At 47.5% G+C, this 25,205-nt stretch overlaps 1 protein-coding gene across 1 annotated transcript in view; it reads right to left on the reverse strand.

Moving 5' to 3' along the window:
- Positions 1-7,371: 7,371 nt before the first annotated feature.
- Positions 7,372-25,205, reverse strand: part of ENPP7 (ectonucleotide pyrophosphatase/phosphodiesterase 7) — a 121,510-nt gene continuing 103,676 nt past the window's right edge. Inside the window, exon 6 of the mRNA XM_085617446.1 lies at positions 7,372-8,351. Within this exon, the coding sequence (XP_085473572.1) occupies positions 8,345-8,351 (7 nt within the window). The 3' untranslated portion in view covers positions 7,372-8,344. The remainder of the gene's footprint in view (positions 8,352-25,205) is intronic.

Consider the following 25,205-nt stretch of genomic DNA (forward strand, 5'->3'; position numbering starts at 1 on the left):
TCACATACCATCACATTCCTTTGACATATGGTATATCATGTAGTGTATTAGCAATTCTGTTTTATGCAACTGGGAAATTACAGTATTATTATTCAAACTTAAATGTAGTATTCTCAGAACTTCCTATTCGAAGGAACATGAATCCAGTACTTAGTGCTCAGAGTGCACAGTTCATGGGTGAATTTTTCCTGACGAAGTCTATAAATTTAGTTAAAGCACAGAAAAACAATTTTACATGTATATTACGTGAAGAAGAAAAGGTATGTTTGAATTTAGTTGAGAAAAGAAGGCAGGACTTCCAAAAGAAAGCTGTTGAACAGAAAACTCATGTTCCAACATGGGCTTAAAGGGAGGGAGTTTATACCGCTGGCAGGGCTCATGCTGCGATGTCCCTGGACTTTGTAAAGAAAGGGAAGATCTGCATTCATAACAGATTACAATAACATATTTATTGGTTCAGGTGAATGTGAATATAATTTCCTAATCTTGGGAGGTTTGGGACTAAAAGGGGGAACTGATTCAGTATTTCCGGGGATTTACTATGTGTGTGGTAATAAAGGTTATTTTAAGCTACCCGCACAGTGGTATGGAAGCTGCTACCTGGGGATTGTATTTCCGAAGATTTATCACATGAAAAGAATCACTGGAAGCAATGAAAACTCTAATGTACTGACACGAACAAAGAGACCTCGTTTTTCAGAAATTGTAGGTGATATATTTAGTGCAATAATACCTTCAGTGGTAGTCATACTAAATGAATGTAGAATTTGTCAGTTATCAACAGTAGTTGGTCGTCTATCGACTGATACTGCTGGAGGTTTCTTGATGACCAATACAGAAATGATTGCGATCAGATCAAAGGTTTTACAAAATCGTCTTGCACTTGACATTTTATTAGCAAAAGAGGGTGGAGTCTGTGGAATGTTGAAAGTTCAACATTTTTGCACTTACATTCCTGACAAAAGTAAGGAAATTAAAGAGTACATAAAACATATTACGAAATGTCATGACTTTTTGAAACCACTGGAGGTTGATAGCATGTGAGAGAGACTAACAAAAGGTGTAACTTCAATAGAGACTTGGTTTACTAATATAGGGAAGAGTCTTTTAGGTCAAATGGTTTTGCCCCGAGTAGGCATGACAATAATAGCATTAACAGTAATGATCTGGCGCAAGTGTTGTAGAAGAAGAAGAAAATATGAAGTAAATGAAAAGGGAAGGAAAAGAAGGAGGGAAAATGACGAAATAGAGATGGAGGAAATGAAAGGCAAACTTTATAAAGCCATGAAATATTTTGAGAACAATGAGAAAGAAGGGAAAGTGGAAACGGAATGGAGCTTAGAGAATGCTGAAAGTTGGTATCTGTTTTAGGGTGGGTAGTTTATGATGGCATAAGATGCCTTTAGAGAGGGGATTAATGGCGCAAGGACTCGTTTATGTGAGACTTGCTCGAATTCAATTCACTCGTTTAACTTATTAACTTTTGAACATGAAATGATTAATTGTGTCTTGTGATTAATCCTCACACATTACATTTACATTAAATACAGTGAAGCTTGCCTATGTGTTTACTAACCATTAATATGGATAGCGGACTAAAAGCGCGGCTCTAAAAGGGAAAACTTTACTGCGCATGCTATCTAGAAAACGCTTTATTTACTAAGAGCTAATGCAGGGAAGTATTAATAAATAAAGGGGAATAGAGTAGATGTAGGTGGTATGCAGTGAAATCATTTATTTTTTTAATTAATATTTTCTCTTTTGACCTTTTCATTAGTTCATATTTGGGCCTTCTTGCCATAACCCGAGTGATTGAGTGAAAACCTTCTGCGCATGTGTGACCGCTACTTCTCCTGGAAGAATGATCCCAAGATTGGACCACATCCAAGGCCACCGACCGCTAAACCCTGGGAAACACAGATGTCAAAATTGCAGTGGCTGAAGTCACATGAACATTATTGATAGAAATGTTTTAACTGTGAATAAAACTCGGGTGGGAATAAAGTAAAATTCATATTAATAAGGGGATGGGTTTGGGAACAAAGAAAAGTGCTATGCCATCATGGTGTGATGGCCGAATGCCCTTTGCCTGTCCAATCAGAATTCGTTTTTTGGATATATTGCAACTTTAAGGGGTGGTACGTGATTCCCAAAAGGTATAACTAAGGTAGTTTAGTTAGTTGGGGTGTGCATGATCCTGAGAGAATGCTGAGAGGGGAGATGCTGTCGGAGTTATTGATGATGCTGATGCTGTGAGATGCTTAAGAAGATTCGAATAGAGAACTACTTATCTTAAGCAAATAGTTAGAAGAAGATCGCAGAAGAATCTCGAGGAGGAAGAGAGTGTCAGAGAGGGGTGCGGCGAGTCGTCGGTTCTAGAGAGGTTCACTGTCCTGTCCTAATGCCTGTACTGAAGCCTTTTTTGCCTGATCTTTTCCATGGGACCCTTACCAGCCCTTTGGCCAGGGGGTGGTCTTCACACCATCTGTGGTAACTATATGATTCATATATTTCCTGATGTACTGCTGTCTCTATCCTCTCCTTTCTGAGTAACGTCAATCTATTGAATTTGTGAGAGTATTTGAATTGATTGATTCTTCCTCCTTAATGATTGATGGTGTCCGTGGGGTATTTGAATGGTTCACTCACATTTAAGCTTTAAGTAAAGGTTTTGAAAACTTCCAGAGTCGTTGTTTATTATTATAGATGAATTATTTACAAGAAAGGTTATGTGCATCGTCACCATCAACTAGTTCCAACTAATTTGGTTTGTCGACCAAATGAAAAGAACTTATTGATCAGTGATAAGAATTTGGAAGGAAATATGAATTACTGTAATATTGATCAATAGGTAAACAAACTTTCCCCCTAGCGGCTAACCAGGTGAATTTGAGTGATAGGTGTATGTTTTGATGGACCCAGGTGAATATATGGTATTGGACTATCTGTTGTTGGTGCGCCGCTGGATCAGTCTTGATTGCACCTCATGCCTCTGTAATAAACCACCAGATTCTTCCTGCCTCCTTATCTCACTTCTGCGGGTTCTTTTTCATCCCTGCTTTCCCTCTTTGTAACTGTTTGTCAATCTTTCTTTTCCCCCTTCTTGCCCTCTGTTGTGTTTTCTCTCTTGCTCTGGATCAGACAGTTGAGGAATAGTAAGTACCGGTCCCAAATAAATAAGCAGTGGTGGGCCCCACCTGCAACCACCAGCTCAAATTAAGTGCTCCCAAGAACCACTCTGTAGTGAAGACGACGGATCATTAGGATATCCAAGGTAAGATTTATTTCCAAAAGATGACACAGCTGTGGAGGAAACAAAAACAAATCCATCCACCAGTACAGGAGTACAGAGCAACTGGCAGTTTCCAATATAAACATTCTCAGAACAGCTGAACATTCTGCCAGCGTTCCTAGGATACTGTATGAGCTAGCAGAATGTTCAGCTTGCCCACTAAAATGTAAGAAATGTAATACAATGCATGTGCGGCACCGCCATATTTTACAGAAGAGTACTAAACACTCATGGAACGCCCCTTTGATGCTATGTAGCGAAAAGCAGAGCATAACCTATTTGCTAAAAATGGATAACTTTCCAGTGCAAAAAACATTTCGACCTGCCAAGTAAATCCCCTATCACGACTTTGCACCACGTTGTATCCCTTTGCATGATTATGCAGTGGTGCAAAGTCACTGATAAATCTGTCCCCTTGCGTTGTGCCCCTCCCTGGGCCCCTTCAGTCAAGGTAGGCAACAGGAATTGTGAAGCACTTTACCTATAAAATGCAACCAATTCATTTGAAAAAATAGCCACTCAACGTGCTGATTGAGCAAATGAAGTGTTTGCATTTCAATTGTAAAAATGCAAGCAAATATCCTGATCATATTGGCCACAAGGCAAGGGTCGCCTTGGGGACAAAAGATCAAGCCGGGGTGAGAGGGGGGGGGGTGACCCCCTGGCCTCCCTGTTAACTCCACCACAGTCCCTTCCGGCACGGGTGAGAGGAGCGGAAGCCATCCTATGCATGCTTCTGCTAAACCAGGTTTCATGGAAATGTTTCTTATGTGATGCTTGGTTTAGCAGTCAGGTGGACATGACTTTCTGTCAGCCCCTGCAAACTGCACACTGTTCGTTCTTTTTGCCGCCTCTCTACCATCACTTCCTAACAGGGGCATTTCTGCTGGTGTAGCACATGTGAATGATGCCATACAGTCCACGAGATGTTCGAAAACAGATGATTTATTACATGTATGCAGATCCTGGCCCTGAGGCATACGGATGGGATCTGATTGAGATCACTGCACGGTTTAATGTGTAGTCAGCGAATGGGCTATTGGATGATGTTGTATGGTAACATTCATATATGACTCACAGGGTTCAAAAGTATCTGTCTACAAGCAAATACTGGTGTGCAATCTAGTGACTGAGCTGCAGCCATCTCTGATTCCACCGCATCCTGGCCCACTCCAGCTATATGTCACGCGCCACCTCAACAGAGAAGGAGTTCAAAATAATTAATTACAGCCGTGCTCTTTCAGTGGTGGCCCATCCTTAAGCAAAGCACCAATAAACAGGCTTAATTAAGGATGGAAGTGCCGGGATCAGGGAGGGGCTTTAAAGGTAGTCCGAAAGAGAAAATGGATAACCCTATGCACAGCTGGGTATGTGAGGGCGCCCATTCCTTATACACCGTGAGCTCTGTACTTATGTACCAGTCCAGGTCCATTTTCCACTGTGCCACCAAAGGGGGCTCACTGCTCCACCGCCATCTCACAATGTGCCACCGTGCCACTGTCAGCCCACATTGCAAAAGAGTGTAGTGTACTTGGGCAGTCTCCCAACTGTCCTGTAGTTTCGTGAGGGTCGGCTGGCAGTTAGAGAGCAGTGTCCGATAAATTTGGGAAATTGCATGTCTCTTAAGGGGGACCCCAATGATCCTGAACTCTAGCGGAGTTTCCTCCTGCACCTCCTGGGACACCTGTCTGTACCCCCAGAGAGCATGGTGGACCTGTCAGTATCAGAATACTTGGGATTTCGCAATATAGAATACCCCTGAATTTAGATACCCCAATAATGTACCACTGCATTTTGCACTCCAGTCCACTAAGCTCTCCCAGTCCCGCTGAATCCCATATTGGGTGCACCACCGACAGCCATCCCTTCCATCCCATTTTGGCCGTGGACACCTTCCCTGCATTAACCACCAGGTCTGTTGGAGAGGGGTCTCTTGTTGATATATTCCCATGTGAGGCCATGGATTCCCTGTCTGCCTTGAGTCAAGGGTTCTTGTTGTGTAGCCAATGCCCAGGTGGGATTGCTAGCCGCCCTTCAAAGGGACCCTAGCCAGCGTTTGCAATGCAATCCGTAGTGTCCCCGTCCCACAGGAGCGCGTGAGTAACGCCATTTACTGCTAGAAAAAATGGTTACGGAACCTCAAAGCGTGTTCTGCAATTTATCTGGTCATTTGGGGCGTGCAATAATTTGTAGAGGGTCACCCTGCCCATCAGAGACAGGGGAGAGACCTCAAGTGACTTGAGTGTGCTTTGTTACCCTCCAATACCCTGGCCAAGTAGGATTTCTGCAACTCCATCAGGTCCACTTTACCTGGATTCCTAGGTATCGGAAACAAACGAGGGACCACCTCAGCGGGCATGTCCAGCCCATGGGCCAAATCCACTCTATCAAAAGGGAAGGCCACATACTTGTGCCAATTGGTGTGGATTCTCAAGTACTCACCATAGATGTTCAGACTTTACAGGGCCTTAGGAATGTTATGTCCATACCAAACCGCATCTTGGCCAGTACGGCAAGGAGGAAGTGCCATTCGACTGAGTCGAAGGCCTTCTTGGCATCCAAGGACACCGGCACAGTGGGCTCCCCGAAGGCCTGTCACCTTGCTGGGCATCCAAATAGTTGCCGTAAGTTATGGCAGGTGGAGTGTGTGGGCATGAATCGCGATCGGTCAAGTCCGATCAATTTGTCGATCACTTTGGTTTTTTGGCAAGGATTTTGACCTCTGTATTCAACAGCGTAATTGGAAAGTGAGAAACACTCTGGTCCAGTGATTTACCCTCCATATGAATAATGTCAATGGTCACCCGTCTAAGTTCTTAGGGTAGACATCCCTTTCTCCTTGCCTCATACAACATTTTGCGAATCAAGCCACACACCAGTCTCACAGTACAGTAGTAGAATTCCAGGGGAAAGCTGTTCGGCCTGGGCGCCCTCGCTCTCTTATGCTATACTTATTAAGCTTAACTCTGCAAAAGTGCCTTTGTTGGATGTTTTCTGACTTGAGAAGCTATCAGTGCTTCAAAGAGCCCTCGGTTTAACTACTTTTGTCATCAAACTGACTTTCTTTGATATTGGGGCTTTCTATTGCCGTTTAAGCCAGGTATCAGGTTTGGACACTGCCAGGGGAGTAACCATGGACAGCTGCTTTTACTAAGTTTCTTAAAGATATTCTCTCTTTTTAAGGATTCTCTGTCCCAGTCTCCATATTTAAATTCTGATACAGCAAGAGCTTCCTCTGTTATAGGTTATCTAATTTCATCATAATTTGACCAATAATCGCTCACACCCATGGACTTCAGATGCGCTCTGTAAATAACACTATAAAGCAGGCAACCACATGTGACTCATCTCAAACTTCTTTCTACTACTCTTTCCAATGCACTACCCTATTTCTCACCCGATACCTCTATCAATAGTGTAGCGTGCTACTCACCAAAAAAGCGCTTCAACACCCTATCAGGGGAAACAAGCGCTATATAAATGCAAACCTTTGTCCCTCTTTTAGCCCTCCGCTATCCTTCTCACTCCAAATCACTGACTAATATCCACCACTCAAACTACTTTCATATTTCACTATACTAATTCACCACTAATCCTTTATGGGTTTCCGGAGTATCGTGCTACTCGCCAAAAAAGCGCTTCAACACCCCATCAGCGCTATATAAATACAAACCATTTTTTCCCTCTTCTATCCTTCCACTATCCTTCTGAATCCAAATAACTGACTAACCTATCCACCACTCAAATGACTTTCATATTTCACTATACTAATTCAACACTAATCCTTTATGGGTTCCGGAGTAGCGTGCTACTCGCCGAAAAAGCGCTTCAGTGCCTTGTCAGGGGTAGTAAACGCTATGTAAATGCAATTAAATACAATACATACAGCTAGGACACAGAGTAACCCAAAACATAGCCAGAATATTGGTAGGAAACTGCTGCATTGTGGCATCTCTGAGAAGGAGCAAGTTGTAATGATAACAGCTTAATAAACCATAAATAACCATACCCAAGAAAGAAAAAAGCAAATGATGGACTAGAATACTTTAACAGGGCTACAGTGAAAAGAAGCAGAGAAATCATATTCCATCCCATGGTTTATTGGTCATACCACATTTACAATACTGAGTTTAGCTTTGGTTACCACGCTATAAAACCGCACTGAAAAGCCACAGAAAATGAATACGGAGAAAACAAGTTAAGAAAATAAAGATAGAAAGTCTAACAAAAACGAAAACAGCTTAGGTTTTTGTGGGCAGGTGAATGTTGTTTGTGGAGATGTGGGACTGTGGGTATCTTCGTCTGCAGGTATGTGCTTGTGTAAGCCAATTAGTTGGCGTTTGTGCGAACAGGAGTGTTTTTAGGGGCAACGACGCCTCCTGAATCGGGTTGTCAAATATGTGTTTCTGTACATAGGTTTGGGCTGCCTCTGCAGAGAGTGTTGTGGTGTGTATACGAGTGCGGTGTGTTTTGGGGTCTCCTTGAGAGTGTATAGGCAACTGGTTAGCCTCGAGTCTTCGTGATGGAGGGTCCAGTCTCGTGCTCTCTGAGACGCAGGCGGGGATATCACTGACACTCACTCCAGGTACAACCGGGAAAGGATTACATGTCTGTCTTCAGCTCATTTCAGTTTTGCAAAACTGCCAGAAAGGGTTTCATGGAAATTGCTTGTATGCCTTCGCCCCTTTCACTGTAAAAACTCGCATATATTTGAGTAAAAACGTGCATGTATTGTGGTACGTGATGCAGAGTCATTAAACCCATTCCCCGCCCCCCACTTCTCTTGAATTCAATGAAATCCATTCTCTGATAAATCTCCGTGCGATTCAAATCCAGAGGTTCCAGGGTTGTAGTTTCTGCGAGACAAGCCGATCTTTGATCCCGCCGGGGTTCAGCACTTCCAGCTTCGCAGTGCTTGCGGGCCTTGATGCCAGCTTTAGGTTTTGCTGTCTATGTTATTTCAGCGCCTCAGTCGAAAATGGTCCCCGATGCCCTGGTTTGTCGTGTTCTTCAGACTTTCTGCCACCGGACTGCAGCGCTGCTTGAAGAATTCTAGGACCTGGCAACAAAAAGGAACACGTGACACAGCTAACAATACACTGAGTGGGCACATGGGAACTTGGGGCAAGATCTCTAGTGCTAGGAAGCACAGTCGGTGCTAGAAATACAGGGCCAGATTCACAAAGGGCCTCCACTCGTGGTGGCGGATCCGCATTCGTGGGGTGGAGCAAACTTGTGGCGAGACATCCGCAATGAGAAACCGCAATACGACCGTCGGGTCTGCCCACAAGTGCAGAGGCCCTTTGTGAATTGGGCCCTCAATATTTCACTGACTCATGAGGCTATCTTTACACGTGACCGACTGCAGCCGGGTGCAGGGCCTATTTCAATGACATCGTTAGGGGCAGTGCTTTAAGTGGGAAAAAAAAACCGGGGGTGCTCTAAAAGGGGCGTGGTTAATGTCTTGAAGGGGCGTGGCCTATCCGAGTAGGGGCGTGGTCTAAATCAAAATAACTAGCACTGTGTGCTTAAAAAAATCATGAGTACCGGCACTTCTCCGTGTTCTCCCATTGAGTACCGGGACTTCTCCTTGTGTTAAGAGAGTACCGGTACTCCTAGTGGCATGCTGTGGTCAGTCTCTAGGTCACAGCTTTCCAAACTTTTCATGTTGGTGACACACCTTTTAGACAATCGCGACCTAGTGACACGGTAATGCGAGCGAGCGGGGTTCGGGGTGGTTCTCCCCTGAGAAAAGTTTGAAAAAATAGTGGGCAAATGGTGCATTTTCAAGCAAATTCGAGAAAGCAGGAAGGTTAATAAAGCAATTGTGAATCTGTTCTAACAAAGACAATGATTGGCAAAACTGGGTGTATGGTTAAGTTTGTGCCTGAAACAAGAATATAATCATGCACACATTGACACATGCCCCAGTGATTTACGGTACAAAAAGGGCGGGTGCACGCACAGCCAACCCTTTAAGCAAGTTGGATGAAGACAATACAAACATGTAAAATATACATATATGTCTTGCCAATGTATATTGGGATCACCAAAAGAGAAGTGCTGTGAAAGTTAAAACTAGCTCAGAGGTGTCACTGCTCAAAAATGTATTCTTGGACCCCCTGGCCAGGACTAAAAACGTGAAGGATGGTGGTGATAGGAAAGAATTAAGTCTTAATTCTTTCCTATCACCACCATCCTTTCTGAAGGTCGGATACCCCTATCGATCCCTAAACCCTTTAAAACCCCTATATACCCCTTACCCTCATCCACCCATGAACCCTAAACCAGCCGCGGCGTGGAGGGAGTTCCGTGGGGCGGAAAGGTGGGGCGGGGAAGGGGCAGGGTGGGGAAGTACTAAAAACCAGAATATGGATAATTGGCGGTAAGTAAACAATTAAATAAATAAAACAAATTTAGTTGTGCGATGCAGAGCGATGCAGCGCGCGCTACGAAATTTGTTTTAATTAATTGTTTACTTACCTCCAATTATCCATATTCCGGTTTTTAGTACCCCCCACCCTGCCCCGCCCCGCCTTTCCACCCCACGGAACTCCCGCCATGGGCCGCGGCTGCCCTAAACACCCCTTATAACCCTTACGACACTGAAACCTTACTCGTCCCACCACCTGAACCCTTAAACCGCCCCCTTTTTAATGGCATAAATATTATGACATTGAAAAAATACCTACTTGGTAAAGTACTGTCTGGTAAAGTAACAAGAAAAGTCCCACGTGTTACTTTACCCTCGTAATTACGTGCTGCTGGTTAAAGACTTCAGGCTGCTTACTGACTGCTCCACTGTCGCCCTATGCATAATTGCATTCACTCTGCCACGTAATGCTCTTGTGCAGTCAGTGTTGTCTGACTGCCTGCTTTACTCAGGCCCATAGTACTCCGAAGGGGGTTTAGGCGCGGGGCATACAAAATGTGATACGCCTACAATAAGTAAGTCTGAAGTTCCTTTTTAAAGCCTATGAAGGATTAGCTAAGATGCAATTTGTAAAATAGTAGGTTCCAAAATTAGGGGAAGGGGGGGGGCTAAATAGAGAAGGCCCTGCCCGTTTAAAATGAAAGTCACAGTATTAATCAAATTTTGTTTTTAAAGGCACACGGCCGGGCAGCATGTCAGACATCTTCATCATTTTTATCAGGAGGAAATGGGGTTTCACTGGCATGCACTATCGCCGCTACATACTCTTCTGACGTGGCGTCTTCATGTATCTTCCTTTTATCTATTCTAGGCTATTTTTCAGTGAACACAATGCATTCAATGCAGCACTCTCTTCCCCCGTGATCAGCTCCATGTATTAAGTCCCCATTTTGTATGTATTTGTCCCATCTCGTCAACGTCACGGTGCTCGATTATTGTGGGCCGCAGCAGAGTCAGAAACATATTAGACTTGTTCTGCCATAAGGCCAGTGGGACAGGGACAAATGCAATCAGATGTCATCCTTGTGCCTTTGAAATATTGCTATTAATAGGGAAAAGCTTGCAGCATAGTTGTTTGCAGTAACATCTGTAAAGAATTCACAAATTACCAAAACCATATTATCAAGTGCATTATCGCCGGTTTAGCAGCAGTTTCCTGACGCTAAAGCGGCGAAAATGTTATCGCCGTTACTTGATGATATGGCCCCTCATTCGTGTACACATAGCCACTGTACACATTTTGTTTTCTAGTTCACCCATCAATCTGGTATTTCAGTACCTCCAGGAATAGTGCACAATTCCCACCCAGGGAAAGCAATGCTGTTCAAAGAGAGACGAGAAAACAAAAGTAGCGCTTCACTGGCAAACACTGTGAAGTGGCGCTAATGTGTTTGTGTGAATAAATCAATCTGGCCACCTTACAACCACTCTGTCTTGATTGAGTTAGTTATTCATATTTTGAATGTTTTATTTCTCTCCACCCCGAGGCTGCACTTAAAAACTGAACAATTTCAGAAATACGACGTTTTCAGCAAAAGTCTTTTTCTTTTTTGGATCCATTTCACAGGGGAGCAAATAAACGAAAGGAGCAAAGAGTAGGTAATACCTGTTTCTTGAAGTCTCGATTTTCACCAAATGAGGAGGCGTGAGACAGAAGGAGAGGGAAGAGGAGGAACAAAGAGAGGGGGGTGCGTGCAGCTGCCAGCGGCAGGAGAACTGGACACTTTCCTTGTCTTCTCTGCCCGTTCTGCCTGTCCCCAAAGCCCAGCCTTAACTATCGTCCGTCGTGATTTCTCGAGTCGGGTAGGCATGTTAAAAAACAGAAATTGGGGAACGGACTCTGTGAAATTAAAGAATTACGGGCACGCCGTGCCCTGCCGATCCTGCTCACTTCGACCTCTGGTCCTCATAGAGACAGTGTTCGGAAAGGAAACACTAACGGCTCTGAAAACAGGATCACAGATTATACGGATGAGGATGCTTACTCCTGAATAAACAGGTCCGTCACGCACTTACGTCACTGTAGGTCCTAGAAAGAAAGAATAGAGCATCTCCTTGTCGTTGCGCGACACACCCAAGCACGGCAGGCGACACAGTACTGTGTCCCGACACAGAGTTTGGAAAGCTCTGCTCTAGGTTATGGGTGCTTGACAGTTAATGTCGAGTGGATTCCGGCGCTAGGTTGCGGCTGCAGCCCTACACTGCGAGCCGGCATTTGATAAGATAGCGCCTTAGGCGGAGAGAAATTTGGCGCCCTTGCTAATAGAGACTGAAATGCGGCAGCAGGGGGTCCTTTTTGAGTTGAGCTAAGCAGTGACTGCCCCCTGGCCTGAACCCAAACGCCTCGGGACCTCCCCAGCTCACCTAAATCACCGATAGTTTAGCTGCCTCACGGTGATGGGTCTGTTGGTGTGTGTATCAGCAGGGGTGAGACGGTGAAAGGAGCGCGAAGAAAGGGACAATGAGGTGTTAAAACAGGCCGGCCCTGCTCACACCCTGACAGCGCAACAGGACAGGAAGACACCTGTGTTTTTCTAAGCTAGAGGTCTCGACATTGGAACTGTCGCGCTGTGAGTTATAGGGAAAGTTTGCAGATCCGTTGTCTGTCACAGTGCCTTGAAAAAAAAAAAAAGTCTGCTTTCGCGTAAAACTTCTGCTTCTCATGTTAATGCCCTCGGGCTAAGTTCACGCTATATATAGTTACAACAAACGCTAATTACACCCTGCAGCTATGGGCAGAACTTGGCCAAAGGCACTTTGAACAGTGAAGAAGAAAATGCTGATAGTGTACAAGGCTGCCTTGAAGCCACGCCCCCAGACACGCACCTCCCAGGCTCACCCCTATCAATTTGGTGAGTACCGGCACTTCTCTTTTTCCATTTAAAGCACTGCCTAACAGTGCAGCAACAGTGGGCAGAGTCTGAGCACCGGCAGTTTTTTTTTGGGCCCTCAAAACGGGTCCGAAAAAAAAAAAAATAAAGAACGGACTACCTTTAGTAGCCACGAAAATAGAGCCCGATAGAGACCAGTTTCGAGGGCCCCAAAAAAAAACTGCCGGTGCTCAGACCCGGCAGACCCGGCCCACTTAAAGCCCTGGTTAGGGGGCAGGACCCGCCTATAACAGAAGCAGTTCTGGCAAGTCTTCAGTGTAGGTGTTACCATAAATCTTGGATCACTGAAGTCATATGAAAAATCCAAGTGTCACACAAAGAACAAGTGTAGCAAATTAACCGCACCCATTCTGTTGGAGAGTGGTTTGGGTATAGCATGTAGCCAATGATGCATTTTAGATGCATACTGTTGTAAATATATTACCAAAGCCCGGTGTGGTAGCACATTGTCATTTACAGACGGAACATTTTCCATTGATTAAACTGATATAACTATTTAGTGCACAAACGACGATGTGTGGGAAACGGGTTTCTGCACATCTTTATCATTTGCACATCACTAAGTAAAGTGTCTTGAATTATTTTGATCCTATTAAAATCTTTGATTCCCTCACACTTCAGAATTAAAAATGTGCCTCATTTATGCTTTTTTGTAAAGTTTGCTATCAGGTTTTTACATTGTGTTGTGTGTTAGATAAAAAATATCATACTACAGCTTTTCCTTTCACACTTCCAGCAAGATTGTCACATAGTTCCTTTACAAAATCCTCTCACTTTGTAGAAAAAGAAAAGTGAACACCGCCATCCATTCAAAAGAATGAGGAACAACTAATAACAGACTGGGATTGTCAGCTGAGCCAATTTTTAGGTTTTGCCTAGACGGCGTATGCACTGTTTATGCCAGACTGCTATTTTTGGTAACATTCTGGTAGTCATGTTTTTAAGCATGGCCATTCTGTGCCGGACAAGGGGAGTACTTCCTCTATTTTGTCATCTCAGACGTAATAGATCCAAGGCAGGAGTAGATTGTACCATATATATTCAGAGACTATTCTTTCTGTGAATTGTCATTTGATAATTTGATTATATATCTTGCTTATACCTGACATAAATGGGACTTATAATGGAAAGTCTTATTCTTAAATAGAATGTCCTTTTCTTTAAAGATGTGCGTTCTATATAGTACGTTTCCGTTGTATGTTTTCCATGTTAAAGTCAGGTTGAGATATCATCATACATCACATCTGTTGATACGACAACTGAATGCTCTTGTTTATTAGCTAGATATTGGAAACAATGGAATGATGTTTGTGTTTCTTTATTATACAGGTTTTTATTGGTTTTGTTTAAAAGTTTTCCTTTCAATTCAAGAGAGTTTATCAATTTGTCTTGATAAAGATGGAAATATTTTATACCCATCGAAACGCGTCGACTCCCTTCTAACCACATAATCCGTGAACACGGGCGAGGGAACGAGTGGAAAATTATAAAAACACCAAGTTTCGCGCCATATGCATTGTTATATCACGGGTATGTAAAATTTTAAAAGACATATGTTGTTTGTCTGTTTTATACTCTATTTCTTTTAGTATTTATTGTTTACGTCGTTTGCCAATTTATTGTAATTATGAATTGTTTATATGATTATTGTCAGATATTATGTTAATGCTTGTACTGGTCCTTTTTATTTGTGATTTTGTGAATAAATCTATTTTTGTACATTTTTGTTTTTTACATTATTTTACTGTTTATTACTCACCTGTTCACTATATATGGTCTAATCGTCTCCAGTAAGAGTGAGTGACTAGAGTGAGGTTTCGGATAGGTCTTAAGTGTAGCAGTCTGTTAAGCACGTAGACTACGTAGCTTTGTCCAAAGGACTCTCTCTTTTCCCACTTCACTTTATGCCACTGCACCCCATGCTGCTCTACTCTACTCTACACCACTGTACTCTATGCCACTCCACTTTGCACCACTGCACTCTACGCCACTCTAATCTATGCCACTCTACTCTGTACCACTCCACGCCACTGCACTCTATACCACTGCAGTCACTCTATGCCACTGCACTCTGCGTAACTGCACTCTACTCTGCACCACTGCACTCTACTCTGCACCTCTCTGCTCTACACCACTGCACTTTATACCACCGCACTCTACTCTACATCACTGCTCTCTATGCCACTGCATTCAACACTACTGTACTGTACTGCGATCTACGGTACTCTCCTCTGCACCACTCTACTCTATGCCACTGCGCTCTACGCCAGTGCACTCTGCTCTATGCCACTCTACTCCACTTTGCAACACTTTACTCTCTGTCACTGCATTCTGTGCCACTCTACTCTATGCCACTGCACTCTACGCTACTCTGCACCAATCTACTGCACTGCACTCTGTCCCAATGCACTATATGATACTCTCTTCTGCACCACTAGGGACCACTACACTCAACACCACTCTGCTCTACACCACTCTACTCTATGCCACTCCACTCCGTGCCACTCTATTCAATGTCATGCCACACCACACAATGCCACTCTACCCCAGTCCACACATGCCACTCTACTCTATGCCACTCTACTCTACACCACTGAATTCTACTCTATGCCATTGCACTCTACTCTGCATCACTCTACTCTATGCCACTGCACTCTACGCAACAGAACAATGTCACTGCACTCTACTACGCCACTCTGCTCTTCAGCACTCTTCTCTATTCCTCTGCACTGTACGCCACTGCACTCTGCACCACTCTATGCCACTGACTACTTCACCACTGCACTCAATTACACCACTCCTCTCTTAACCACTCTACGCCACTGCACCCTTCACCACTCTACTTACTCCATGCCACTACACTCTACTCTGCATCACTGCTCTCTATGCCACTGCACTCTACTGCATTCCACTGCACTCTACGCCACTGCACTTGACACCACTCTACTTTGCACCACTCTACTTTGCACCACTCTACACTACTGCACTCCATGCTACTCTACTCTGCACGCCCTTCTCTGTGCCACTGCACTCTACTCCGTATCACTCTACTCTACTATGTACCTCTCTACTCCGTGCAAATTCACTACACCACTCAACTCTATGCTACTCCACTGTATGCCGCTTAACTCTACTGTACACCACTCCAAGACACTCTTCTTCACTCTACACCACTCCACTTTCCACCACTCTACTGTACTCCATTCCACTCCACCATGCTGTATAACATGGCTAAAAGACATTGGCAAGGACAATAGCTCTTGCACTGGCGAAACCTATTGGCCTTGCCAATCCTTGTTATAATTGGCAGTATTGTGTGGGTGTCTCTATAAATGGCAGACTGTCAGAGATGTGTAAAGATGGGCCAGCCGTTCAAGCCCTCACTTACTCCATGCAGTTTGACAATTTTAGCCTGATCGCTGAATATATCTGCTGGCCTCGGATATGCTGGAGTGGGTGAACTACAGTAATCGAACACAGCCAAACTGCAGCGAAATGACTGACTGCAATAAGGATGATAGTACATGGATTAGACATTTATGAATAAGGATTAATATTTGAAGGCAATTGCTTGCCATTATTGGCTGTGCATGAGAGATGCCTTCATTTGTAAATGTGCAAACACAGCAGTCATAAAGTGGAGGAACCGACTATAAGAGAAGATTGTCGGTGCAGGGTCTGTCTTTAACAAGCATTTGCAATGCAATAGGTCTCGCATTTATAAGAGTTTGAGCTATTGGCATTGTAAAATTACAATGCCTTTTATTTATGTTTTGGTTTTAAAACAAATAAAAGGCATTGTCATTTACAATGCCATTAGCATAAACTCGCATAAAAGCAGTGTGTGGAGTGCAGCAGTGTGCGGCGTGCAGCAGTGTGTGGCGTGCAGCAGTTTGCGGCGTGCAGCAGTGTGAGGCGTGCAGCAGTGTGCGGCGTGCAGCAGTATGCGGCGTGCAGCAGTGTGTGGCGTGCAGCAGTGTGCGGCGTGCAGCAGTATGTGGCGTGCAGCAGTGTGTGGCATGCAGCAGTGTGTGGCGTGTAGCAGTGTGCGGCGTGCAGCAGTGTGTGGCGTGCAGCAGTGTTTCATGTAGCAGTGTGAGGCATGCAGCAGTGTGTGGCGTGCAGCGGCGTGCAGCAGTGTACGGCGTGCAGCAGTGTGCTGCGTGCAGCAGTGTCGTGCAGCATGCAGCAGTGAGTAATGCAGCAGTGTGCAGCAGTGTGTGGCGTGCAGCAGTGTGTGGCGTGCAGCAGTGTTTCGTGTAGCATTGAGCGGCGTGCAGCAGTGTGTGGCGTGCAGCAGTGTGTGGCGTGCAGCAGTGTGTGGCGTGCAGCAGTGTTTCGTGTAGCAGTGTGCGGCGTACAGCAGTGTGTGGCATGCAGCAGTGTGCAGCGTGCAGCAGTGTGTGGCGTGCAGTAGTGTGGGGCATGCAGCAGTGTGAGGCATGCAGCAGTGTGCGGCGTGCAGCAGTTTGCGGCGTGCAGCAGTGTGAGGCGTGCAGCAGTGTGCGGCGTGCAGCAGTATGCGGCGTGCAGCAGTGTGTGGCATGCAGCAGTGTGCGGCATGCAGCAGTATGTGGCGTGCAGCAGTGTGTGGCATGCAGCAGTGTGTGGCGTGTAGCAGTGTGCGGCGTGCAGCAGTGTGTGGCGTGCAGCAGTGTTTCATGTAGCAGTGTGAGGCATGCAGCAGTGTGTGGCATGCAGCGGCGTGCAGCAGTGTGCTGCGTGCAGCAGTGTCGTGCAGCATGCAGCAGTGAGTAATGCAGCAGTGTGCAGCAGTGTGTGGCGTGCAGCAGTGTGTGGCGTGCAGCAGTGTTTCGTGTAGCATTGTGCGGCGTGCAGCAGTGTGTGGCGTGCAGCAGTGTGTGGCGTGCAGCAGTGTTTCGTGTAGCAGTGTGCGGCGTACAGCAGTGTGCGGCGTGCAGCAGTGTGCAGCGTGCAGCAGTGTGTGGCGTGCAGTAGTGTGGGGCATGCAGCAGTGTGAGGCATGCAGCAGTGTGCGGCGTGCAGCAGTGTGCGGCGTGCAGCAGTGTGTGGCGTGCAGCAGTGTTTCGTGTGGTACAAAAGGGGGTGGTGATGGACGGAGCATCAGAACCAATCAAACACTCACACCCAGTCAACAGATCTGGGTTTGATCCATCACCGTTCTTTAGCCCACTCTGCCACCCCAGTTCAGACATGGCCATATGCAAATCAGTCTGACCATGTGCCTCATGGGAACAGTCCAGCCCGAACTGCCAAGCCATGCCTTCCCTGGACCGGAAACCAGCTTCCTAGGACCGGTTTCTGGCATTTCAGCCGTCTTCAGCCAGGCTTGCTTGAATCCAGTGGCAAAGTGAGCAAGGGACTCACGTCTGAGCATACCCTGCCAACTTATGGCGAACAAAGCGATACAAAAGGGGGTGGTGATGGACGGAGCATCAGAACCAATCAAACACTCACACCCAGTCAACAGATCTGGGTTTGATCCATCACCGTTCTTTAGCCCACTCTGCCACCCCAGTTCAGACATGGCCATATGCAAATCAGTCTGACCCTGTGCCTCATGGGATCAGTCCAGCCCGAACTGCCAAGCCATGCCTTCCCTGGACCGGAAACAAGCTTCCTAGGACCGGTTTCTGGCATTTCAGCCGTCTTCAGCCAGGCTTGCTTGAATCCAGTGGCAAAGTGAGCAAGGGACTCACGTCTGAGCATACCCTGCCAACTTATGGCGAACAAAGCGATACAAAAGGGGGTGGTGATGGACGGAGCATCAGAACCAATCAAACACTCACACCCAGTCAACAGTTCTGGGTTTGATCCATCACCGTTCTTTAGCCCACTCTGCCACCCCAGTTCAGACATGGCCATATGCAAATCAGTCTGACCCTGTGCCTCATGGGAACAGTCCAGCCCGGACTGCCAAGCCATGCCTTCCCTGGACCGGAAACAAGCTTTCTAGGACCGGTTTCTGGCATTTCAGCCGTCTTCAGCCAGGCTTGCTTGAATCCAGTGGCAAAGTGAGCAAGGGACTCACGTCCGAGCATACCCTGCCAACTTATGGCGAACAAAGCGGTACAAAACGGGGTGGTGATGGACGGAGCATCAGAACCAATCAAACACTCACACCCAGTCAACAGATCTGAGTTTGATCCATCACCGTTCTTTAGCCCACTCTGCCACCCCAGTTCAGACATGGCCATATGCAAATCAGTCTGACCCTGTCCCTCATGGGAACAGTCCAGCCCGAACTGCCAAGCCATGCCTTCCCTGGACCGGAAACAAACTTCCTAGGACCGGTTTCTGGCATTTCAGCCGTCTTCAGCCAGGCTTGCTTGAATCCAGTGGCAAAGTGAGCAAGGGACTCACGTCTGAGCATACCCTGCCAACTTATGGCGAACAAAGCGGTACAAAAGGGGGTGGTGATGGACGGAACATCAGAACCAATCAAACACTCACACCCAGTCAACAGATCTGGGTTTGATCCATCACCATTCTTTAGCCCACTCTGCCACCCCAGTTCAGACATGGCCATATGCAAATCAGTCTGACCCTGTGCCTCATGGGAACAGTCCAGCCCGAACTGCCAAGCCATGCCTTCCCTGGACCGGAAACAAGCTTCCTAGGACCGGTTTCTGGCATTTCAGCCGTCTTCAGCCAGGCTTGCTTGAATCCAGTGGCAAAGTGAGCAAGGGACTCACGTCTGAGCATACCCTGCCAACTTATGGCGAACAAAGCGGTACAAAAGGGGGTGGTGATGGACGGAGCATCAGAACCAATCAAACACTCACACCCAGTCAACAGATCTGGGTTTGATCCATCACCGTTCTTTAGCCCACTCTGCCACCCCAGTTCAGACATGGCCATTTGCAAATCAGTCTGACCCTGTGCCACATGGGAACAGTCCAGCCCGAACTGCCAAGCCATGCCTTCCCTGGACCGGAAACAAGCTTCCTAGGACCGGTTTCTGGCATTTCAGCCGTCTTCAGCCAGGCTTGCTTGAATCCAGTGGCAAAGTGAGCAAGGGACTCACGTCTGAGCATACCCTGCCAACTTATGGCGAACAAAGCGGTACAAAAGGGGGTGGTGATGGACGGAGCATCAGAACCAATCAAACACTCACACCCAGTCAACAGATCTGGGTTTGATCCATCACCGTTCTTTAGCCCACTCTGCCACCCCAGTTCAGACATGGCCATATGCAAATCAGTCTGACCCTGTGCCTCATGGGATCATTCCAGCCCGAACTGCCAAGCCATGCCTTCCCTGGACCGGAAACAAGCTTCCTAGGACCAGTTTCTGGCATTTCAGCCATCTTCAGCCAGGCTTGCTTGAATCCAGTGGCAAAGTGAGCAAGGGACTCACGTCTGAGCATACCCTGCCAACTTATGGCGAACAAAGCGGTACAAAAGGGGGTGGTGATGGACGGAGCATCAGAACCAATCAAACACTCACACCCAGTCAACAGATCTGGGTTTGATCCATCACCGTTCTTTAGCCCACTCTGCCACCCCAGTTCAGACATGGCCATATGCAAATCAGTCCGACCCTGTGCCTCATGGGAACAGTCCAGCCCGAACTGCCAAGCCATGCCTTCCCTGGACCGGAAACAAGCTTCCTAGGACCGGTTTCTGGCATTTCAGCCGTCTTCAGCCAGGCTTGCTTGAATCCAGTGGCAAAGTGAGCAAGGGACTCACGTCTGAGCATACCCTGCCAACTTATGGCGAACAAAGCGGTACAAAAGGGGGTGGTGATGGACGGAGCATCAGAACCAATCAAACACTCACACCCAGTCAACAGATCTGGGTTTGATCCATCACCGTTCTTTAGCCCACTCTGCCACCCCAGTTCAGACATGGCCATATGCAAATCAGTCTGACCCTGTGCCTCATGGGATCAGTCCAGCCCGAACTGCCAAGCCATGCCTTCCCTGGACCGGAAACAAGCTTCCTAGGACCGGTTTCTGGCATTTCAGCCATCTTCAGCCAAGCTTGCTTGAATCCAGTGGCAAAGTGAGCAAGGGACTCACGTCTGAGCATACCCTGCCAACTTATGGCGAACAAAGCGGTGCAAAAGGGGGTAGTGATGGACGGAGCATCAGAACCAATCAAACACTCACACCCAGTCAACAGATCTGGGTTTGATCCATCACCGTTCTTTAGCCCACTCTGCCACCCCAGTTCAGACATGGCCATATGCAAATCAGTCTGACCCTGTGCCTCATGGGAACAGTCCATCCCGAATTGCCAAGCCATGCCTTCCCTGGACCGGAAACAAGCTTCCTAGGACCGGTTTCTGGCATTTCAGCCGTCTTCAGCCAGGCTTGCTTGAATCCAGTGGCAAAGTGAGCAAGGGACTCACGTCTGAGCATACCCTGCCAACTTATGGCGAACAAAGCGGTACAAAAGGGGGTGGTGATGGACGGAGCATCAGAACCAATCAAACACTCACACCCAGTCAACAGATCTGGGTTTGATCCATCACCGTTCTTTAGCCCACTCTGCCACACAGTTCAGACATGGCCATATGCAAATCAGTCTGACCCTGTGCCTCATGGGAACAGTCCAGCCCGAACTGCCAAGCCATGCCTTCCCTGGACCGGAAACAAGCTTCCTAGGACCGGTTTCTGGCATTTCAGCCGTCTTCAGCCAGGCTTGCTTGAATCCAGTGGCAAAGTGAGCAAGGGACTCACGTCTGAGCATACCCTGCCAACTTATGGCGAACAAAGCGGTACAAAAGGGGGTGGTGATGGAAGGAGCATCAGAACCAATCAAACACTCACACCCAGTCAACAGATCTGGGTTTGATCCATCACCGTTCTTTAGCCCACTCTGCCACCCCAGTTCAGACATGGCCATATGCAAATCAGTCTGACCCTGTGCCTCATGGGAACAGTCCAGCCCGAACTGCCAAGCCATGCCTTCCCTGGACAGGAAACAAGCTTCCTAGGACCGGTTTCTGGCATTTCAGCCGTCTTCAGCCAGGCTTGCTTGAATCCAGTGGCACAGAGAGCAAGGGACTCACGTCTGAGCATACCCTGCCAACTTATGGCGAAGAAAGCAGTACAATAGGGGGAGGTGATGGACGGAGCATCAGAACCAATCAAACACTCACACCCAGTCAAAAGATCTGGGTTTGATCCATCACCGTTCTTTAGCCCACTCTGCCACCCCAGTTCAGACATGGCCATATGCAAATCAGTCTGACCCTGTGCCTCATGGGAACAGTCCAGCCTGAACTGCCAAGCCATGCCTTCCCTGGACCGGAAACAAGCTTCCTAGGACCGGTTTCTGGCATTTCAGCCGTCTTCAGCCAGGCTTGCTTGAATCCAGTGGCAAAGTGAGCAAGGGACTCACGTCTGAGCATACCCTGCCAACTTATGGCGAACAAAGCGGTACAAAAGGGGGTGGTGATGGACGGAGCATCAGAACCAATCAAACACTCACACCCAGTCAACAGATCTGGGTTTGATCCATCACCGTTCTTTAGCCCACTCTGCCACCCCAGTTCAGACATGGCCATATGCAAATCAGTCTGACCCTGTGCCTCATGGGAACAGTCCAGCCCGAACTGCCAAGCCATGCCTTCCCTGGACCGGAAACAAGCTTCCTAGGACCGGTTTCTGGCATTTCAGCCGTCTTCAGCCAGGCTTGCTTGAATCCAGTGGCAAAGTGAGCAAGGGACTCACGTCTGAGCATACCCTGCCAACTTATGGCGAACAAAGCGGTACAAAAGGGGGTGGTGATGGACGGAGCATCAGAACCAATAAAACACTCACACCCAGTCAACAGATCTGGGTTTGATCCATCACCGTTCTTTAGCCCACTCTGCAACCCCAGTTCAGACATGGCCATAGTCAAATCAGTCTGACCCTGTGCCTCATGGGAACAGTCCATCCCGAACTGCCAAGCCATGCCTTCCCTGGACCGGAAACAAGCTTCCTAGGACCGGTTTCTGGCATTTCAACCGTCTTCAGCCAGGCTTGCTTGAATCCAGTGGTAAAGTGAGCAAGGGACTCACGTCTGAGCATACCCTGCCAACTTATGGCGAACAAAGCGGTACAAAAGGGGGTGGTGATGGACGGAGCATCAGAACCAATCAAACACTCACACCCAGTCAACAGATCTGGGTTTGATCCATCACCGTTCTTTAGCCCACTCTGCCACCCCAGTTCAGACATGGCCATATGCAAATCAGTCTGACCCTGTGCCTCATGGGAACAGTCCAGCCCGAACTGCCAAGCCATGCCTTCCCTGGACCGTAAACAAGCTTCCTAGGACCGGTTTCTGTCATTTCAGCCGTCTTCAGCCAGGCTTGCTTGAATCCAGTGGCAAAGTGAGCAAGGGACTCACTTCTGAGCATACCCTGCCAACTTATGGCGAACAAAGTGGTACAAAAGGGGGTGGTGATGGACGGAGCATCAGAACCAATCAAACACTCACACCCAGTCAACAGATCTGGGTTTGATCCATCACTGTTCTTTAGCCCACTCTGCCACCCCAGTTCAGATATGGCCATATGCAAATCAGTCTGACCCTGTGCCTCATGGGAACAGTCCAGCCCAAACTGCCAAGCCATGCCTTCCCTGGACCGGAAACAAGCTTCCTAGGACCGGTTTCTGGCATTTATGCCGTCTTCAGCCAGGCTTGCTTGAATCCAGTGGCAAAGTGAGCAAGGGACTCACGTCTGAGCATACCCTGCCAACTTATGGCGAACAAAGCGGTACAAAAGGGGGTGGTGATGGACGGAGCATCAGAACCAATCAAACACTCACACCCAGTCAACAGATCTGGGTTTGATCCATCACCGTTCTTTAGCCCACTCTGCCACCCCAGTTCAGACATGGCCATATGCAAATCAGTCTGACCCTGTGCCTCATGGGAACAGTCCAGCCCGAACTGCCAAGCCATGCCTTCCCTGGACCGGAAACAAGCTTCCTAGGACCGGTTTCTGGCATTTCAGCCGTCTTCAGCCAGGCTTGCTTAAATCCAGTGGCAAAGTGAGCAAGGAACTCACGTCTGAGCATACCCTGCCAACTTATGGCGAACAAAGCGGTACAAAAGGGGGTGGTGATGGACGGAGCATCAGAACCAATCAAACACTCACACCCAGTCAACAGATCTGGGTTTGATCCATCACCGTTCTTTAGCCCACTCTGCCACCCCAGTTCAGACATGGCCATATGCAAATCAGTCTGACCCTGTGCCTCATGGGAACAGTCCAGCCCGAACTGCCAAGCCATGCCTTCCCTGGACCGGAAACAAGCTTCCTAGGACCGGTTTCTGGCATTTCAGCCGTCTTCAGCCAGGCTTGCTTGAATCCAGTGGCAAAGTGAGCAAAGGACTCACGTCTGAGCATACCCTGCCAACTTATGGCGAATAAAGCGGTACAAAAGGGGGTGGTGATGGACGGAGCATCAGAACCAATCATACACTCACACCCAGTCAACAGATCTGGGTTTGATCCATCACCGTTCTTTAGCCCACTCTGCCACCCCAGTTCAGACATGGCCATATGCAAATCAGTCTGACCCTGTGCCTCATGGGAACAGTCCAGCCCGAACTGCCAAGCCATGCCTTCCCTCGACCGGAAACAAGCTTCCTAGGACCGGTTTCTGGCATTTCAGCCGTCTTCAGCCAGGCTTGCTTGAATCCAGTGGCAAAGTGAGCAAGGGACTCACGTCTGAGCATACCCTGACAACTTATGGCGAACAAAGCGGTACAAAATGGGGTGGTGATGGACGGAGCATCAGAACCAATCAAACACTCACACCCAGTCAACAGATCTGGGTTTGATCCATCACCGTTCTTTAGCCCACTCTGCCACCCCAGTACAGACATGGCCATATGCAAATCAGTCTGACCCTGTGCCTCATGGGAACAGTCCAGCCCGAACTGCCAAGCCATGCCTTCCCTGGACCGGAAACAAGCTTCCTAGGACCGGTTTCTGTCATTTCAGCCGTCTTCAGCCAGGCTTGCTTGAATCCAGTGGCAAAGTGAGCAAGGGACTCACGTCTGAGCATACCCTGCAAACTTATGGCGAACAAAGCGGTACAAAAGGGGGTGGTGATGGACGGAGCATCAGAACCAATCAAACACTCACACCCAGTCAACAGATCTGGGTTTGATCCATCACCGTTCTTTAGCCCACTCTGCCACCCCAGTTCAGACATGGCCATATGCAAATCAGTCTGACCCTGTGCCTCATGGGAACAGTCCAGCCCGAACTGCCAAGCCATGCCTTCCCTGGACCGGAAACAAGCTTCCTAGGACCGGTTTCTGGCATTTCAGCCGTCTTCAGCCAGGCTTGCTTGAATCCAGTGGCAAAGTGAGCAAAGGACTCACGTCTGAGCATACCCTGCCAACTTATGGCGAATAAAGCGGTACAAAAGGGGGTGGTGATGGACGGAGCATCAGAACCAATCAAACACTCACACCCAGTCAACAGATCTGGGTTTGATCCATCACCGTTCTTTAGCCCACTCTGCCACCCCAGTTCAGTTATGGCCATATGCAAATCAGTCTGACCCTGTGCCTCATGGGAACAGTCCAGCCCGAACTGCCAAGCCATGCCTTCCCTCGACCGGAAACAAGCTTCCTAGGACCGGTTTCTG

Source organism: Triturus cristatus, chromosome 7, assembly GCF_964204655.1.
Source record: "Triturus cristatus chromosome 7, aTriCri1.1, whole genome shotgun sequence".
Lineage (NCBI taxonomy): Eukaryota > Metazoa > Chordata > Amphibia > Caudata > Salamandridae > Triturus > Triturus cristatus.